This window comes from Hyperolius riggenbachi, chromosome 7 (genome assembly GCF_040937935.1).
Source record: "Hyperolius riggenbachi isolate aHypRig1 chromosome 7, aHypRig1.pri, whole genome shotgun sequence".
In the NCBI taxonomy this organism is placed as follows: domain Eukaryota; kingdom Metazoa; phylum Chordata; class Amphibia; order Anura; family Hyperoliidae; genus Hyperolius; species Hyperolius riggenbachi.
The window spans coordinates 4,998,485-5,002,841 of record NC_090652.1 but is presented as its reverse complement, the minus strand read 5'-3'; the positions used below and the strand labels follow the sequence as shown (position 1 = coordinate 5,002,841).

Here is a 4,357-nt window from a genome sequence, read left to right as displayed (position 1 = left end):
TAATTTCTAGTTTTATCTTTAAGAGACTTTTTATTTCCAGGACAATCAATGGAAAGCAACGCCTCTGTTTCCGAGTTTCATATTTTGCCGTTTTTCATGAGGAATGGTAATATATTATTCATGTCCAGTCTCATATTGTTTCTCCTAATCTATCTTGCTGGACTCCTGGTGAACATCACTTTCATCACAGTGATATGCCTGGATCCCCATCTACACACCCCCATGTATCTGTTCCTCTGTAACTTGTCCTGTATTGATTTGTGTTTTACAACTATTATTGTTCCCAATCTCCTCTACATCCTGGTCTCTGGTGACAACACGATGTCCCTCACACAGTGCTGCATCCAGATCTATTTTTTCTTTACGGCAGACTGTGCTGAGGTCATGGTTCTAGTTCTGATGGCATATGATCGATATGTTGCCATTTGTCACCCTTTACATTACCACCACATTCTCAACAAAGATAAATGTATGCTAGTCATTCTGCTCATCTGGATCTCTGCCTGCGTAAACTCATCTTTCTTTATATCGTCTACCTTTAAACTGGTCTTCTGCTCCTCCCGTACTGTTCACCAATTCTTCTGTGATGCCAAAGCTCTGATAAACATCTCCTGTGGTGGTACGTTTATGTTCTATATAGTCATCTATGTAGAATGTTTGTTATATGGATTGGTCCCAGTTGTATGCAACTTGATGTCATATTTAAAGATTATCAGGGTTATTCTTCTTATTACACCCAAGGAAGGAAGACATAAAGCCTTCTCCACCTGCTTATCACACCTCATCATCATGGTCATCTACTATGGGTCAGGTGGATCTGTATATCTGATGCCAAAATCGGACCGCTACAGTGTGTTGGAACAGATCCTGACAGTATTCTTTACAACAGTGGTGCCGATGATGAACCCTCTCATATACAGTCTGCGGAACACGGAGGTGAAGAGTTCTTTGAGAAAATTGGTGACTCAATTCTTACAGGATTATGCACATTAAAGACCTTGCAGAAGATCTACTTCATAGGTGTGATTAGTTAATTCCTTCCTATCTCCAAAGTCTGACTTGTATAAGAGGAAATAACCACACACACTAGAAAACAACTTGGCTGAGACAATTGTTCTGTGAGGTCTAGCCTAGAATTTAGTATTTGTAGAGCTCTTTTATGACAACATTATTATGGACGTTGAAGAAGAGCATTGTTTTCCTACTTACCCGACTTCACTGGACACTGCTTGCTCCTGACTGAGCTGCTCTTATTCCTCTTCCCTTCTCCATGTAGCAATGCATGCTGCTTTACTGTGTGCTCATACCATAAAATGACGCTCTAACGATTGAGAATTAATTAGTAAGGGCTATGTTTATTTGTCATGTGTCCATATATTTAAAGGGCGTAAAGATAAGTAACAACATTCCTGACTGGCTTGCCATCAGTGGTGCTCATCCAATATTCGGGTATCCGAACTACCCAGATAATCCAGGAAGAGAGAAAAAAGAACAATCGAGAGCCCCCAATAGTGTTTTATTGTAAATTGGTTACCGTAAATGAAATTAATAGTAAGTTATACTCACAAGTATAGGTTGCCGGGATCAGGCAACCACTTGTATAGCAGCCGGGGAGATTAGACCTGTCCCCACTCAGGCTAAGAAGTCGCTCTCTGAGTAGAAGAAAGGGGTGTCCACACCCATCCACCATGTGGATAATCATGTAATGAAAAAAACAGAGGCGCCAACAGAATAAAAAATGATGCCAATTAAAACCAATTAAAATGTGGGTGGCAATGGTGGACTTGAGAGGGAAAGAGAGAGAGAAAGAGAGAGAGAGAGAGAGAGTTTTGGAAGCAATTTAAGCCAGGATATTGGGTTTGGATATCAGATTTTCCTCGGATACCAAAAAGTTCGGATTCAAATATCCGATTTGGATCCGGATATTTGGGTATCCGGATCCGAATTAAATTTGGATTTTGAAAAAGGGTATCCGAGCAGCACTGCTTTCCATCACCAGGAGAATCTCCAATGGTTGTACTTGAGACACTGACCTGTAGATTATTAGGAACATAAGACTTACATTTTGTCCAAAATGTGTATGTTGCAAGTTCTCAAAATATTCCACAAATTTCAAATATTCACAGAAACATAATGGTGTTTTCACAAGAAACACATTTGTGCTGAAATAAATATTTTTCCTGAAAATGTGTTTTCTCATCCCCACTGGCTTCAATGTATTTGGTGAAAATTAGTTTTCTCATGCCCATAAACTACAGTGTATTAAAGAGGATCTGTAACCTCAAAAAATCCCCTGGGGGGTACTCACCTCGGGTGCGGGAAGCCTCCGGATCCTAATGAGGCTTCCCACGCCGTCCTCTGTCCCACGGGGGTCTCGCTGCAGCCCTCCATGCAGCCGTGACGTAATATTTACCTTCCTGGCTCCTGCGCAGGCGCTCTGACTGCTGTCGGCTCTGAACTACACGGAAATACCCAATCGCCGTCGGGTCTGCTCTACTGCGCAGGCGCAAGTTTCCGGCGCCTGCGCAGTAGAGCGGACCCGACTGAGATTATTTCCGTGTAGTTCGGAGCGGAAAGCAGCCACAGCGCCCCCGCTGGAGCCAGCAAAGGTAAATATTGATTTTACAGTCGGGTCTGTCGCTGGCTGTTCGGAGGGCTGCAGCGAGACCCCCGTGGGACAGAGGACGGCGTGGGAAGCCTCATTAGGATCCGGAGGCTTCCCCCACCCGAGGTGAGTACCCCCCAGGGGATGTTTTTATGGTTACAGAGTCTCTTTAAGTAAAAAATGTGTTTTCTTACTCCCATATATTTTCTCATTTGTGCAAAAATGTCAGGGATGAGCAGAAACTACGCCAGTGCGAATTTACACATCGTAGTTTGTAGGTGAAGTTTCAAAACTGCGCTTACGAATTTACACGTAGCGAAGTACCACTACGCGTAGCTTATGCCCACTATGCATAGTTAACAAGTGTATTGCGTAGTGAACTACGAATGCGTTACTTGCGTCTAATTTTCAGCGTGCGATTGTATGTTTACAAATTTACGCTTTGGAAAGGGGGGAATGTACGCATAGAAGAGTTACCAGTATAAGCATTTAAAGAGGAATGAATGCGTAATATTTTCTGCATACGGGCATAAGCGTAGTGTACGAAATGCATGCGAAACGAATATTTGATTTCGAAGCCGTAGTTTGGCTAAGCGTAATTGCGTAAAACTATGCGTAGTTCCAGTGTAGCGAAGTTGGCTCACTACGATCATCCCTGGAAAATGTGACAAGTTTGTGCAAAGTATGCAAATTCACTCAAAGCGATGATCAGAATTTCTGAATTCTGATGATTTGGCTGAAATTAGAAGATTCAGATAACTCAGGAGAAAAAGTTAATTGTGTATGGGCCCAGGTGTCCAACTAAACAACTAGTAGTGGCTAGGGATGAGCTTTGGCTAAGAAAACTTGTAGGAAGCACCCAGAATATGTATTAACTTAAATCATAAAGTTAAAGCTTAATTTAACTAGTTATCACCTCATGGGCAGTGTATCTAGGCCCATCAGGACTTCATCGGAAGTCCCAGGGACGTAGATATTAGTCTATTAATGCGATTACCACTGGGGAAGGGGGGGGGGGTGTCTGGCGCACAAGCTGAATGGACACTTGCTAACAGAGCTCTCCCATACAGCTCAATAAAGTGGCTGAAATCTGCACTTCCAAGGAAGCTATCAACAGCAGAATGGAGAAACTTTCTATGGAGACCGATGCCTCTCGTAAGACGAAGAAGACATACCCTAATCTTCAAAAACTCACTGAGTTTTTTCCTCTGAAAAGTCAGCGAGCGTCCCTAGCAAGAAGCCAAGATGGCGCTGGCAGCGCACCGCTCCTGACAAACTGTGACGCAGAGGATGGATCGGACCCATTACCACAAGCAGAGGATTTTATCGATGAACTTTCAATTCTACCACACTAAGGAGGAACTCTTGAGCTACACTAAGAAAAAGGGCACCCTTCCGGAACCCTTTAATAACATTTGGTTATTTGACGACCTCTCTCAAGCCACACTGCAGGGCCATAAAGGACTAAACCCCATCACTAATCACTCTTTTTTTACCTCCTTTTTTAACAATTCAATAAAATATCAACAAAGTACATACATACAAAAAGTATCACAAAACAGAATTGTCATTTCAGTCATCTTAAAGGATACCCGAGGTGTCATGTGACATGAGATAGACATGGGTATGTACAGTGCCTAGCACACACATAACTAGGCTGTGTTCCTTTTTTTCTTTCTCTGCCTGAAAGAGTTAAATATCAGGTACGTAAGTGGCTGACTCAGTCCTGACTCAGACAGGAAGTGACTACAG

General features: G+C 42.7%; 1 protein-coding gene across 1 annotated transcript; it reads left to right on the top strand.

The window, feature by feature from the left end:
• The first annotated feature begins 222 nt into the window (after positions 1 to 222).
• On the top strand, positions 223 to 993 carry LOC137525321 (olfactory receptor 1G1-like). The gene has a single exon (XM_068246375.1). It carries the CDS (start codon positions 223 to 225, stop codon positions 991 to 993), a length of 771 nt encoding a protein of 256 aa, XP_068102476.1.
• The last annotated feature ends 3,364 nt before the right edge of the window (positions 994 to 4,357 follow it).

What these genes read in the sequence shown, in the direction of transcription:
- LOC137525321 (XM_068246375.1), top strand. Translation starts at nt 223, where the DNA reads ATGTATCTGTTCCTCTGTAACTTGTCCTGTATTGATTTGTGTTTTACA.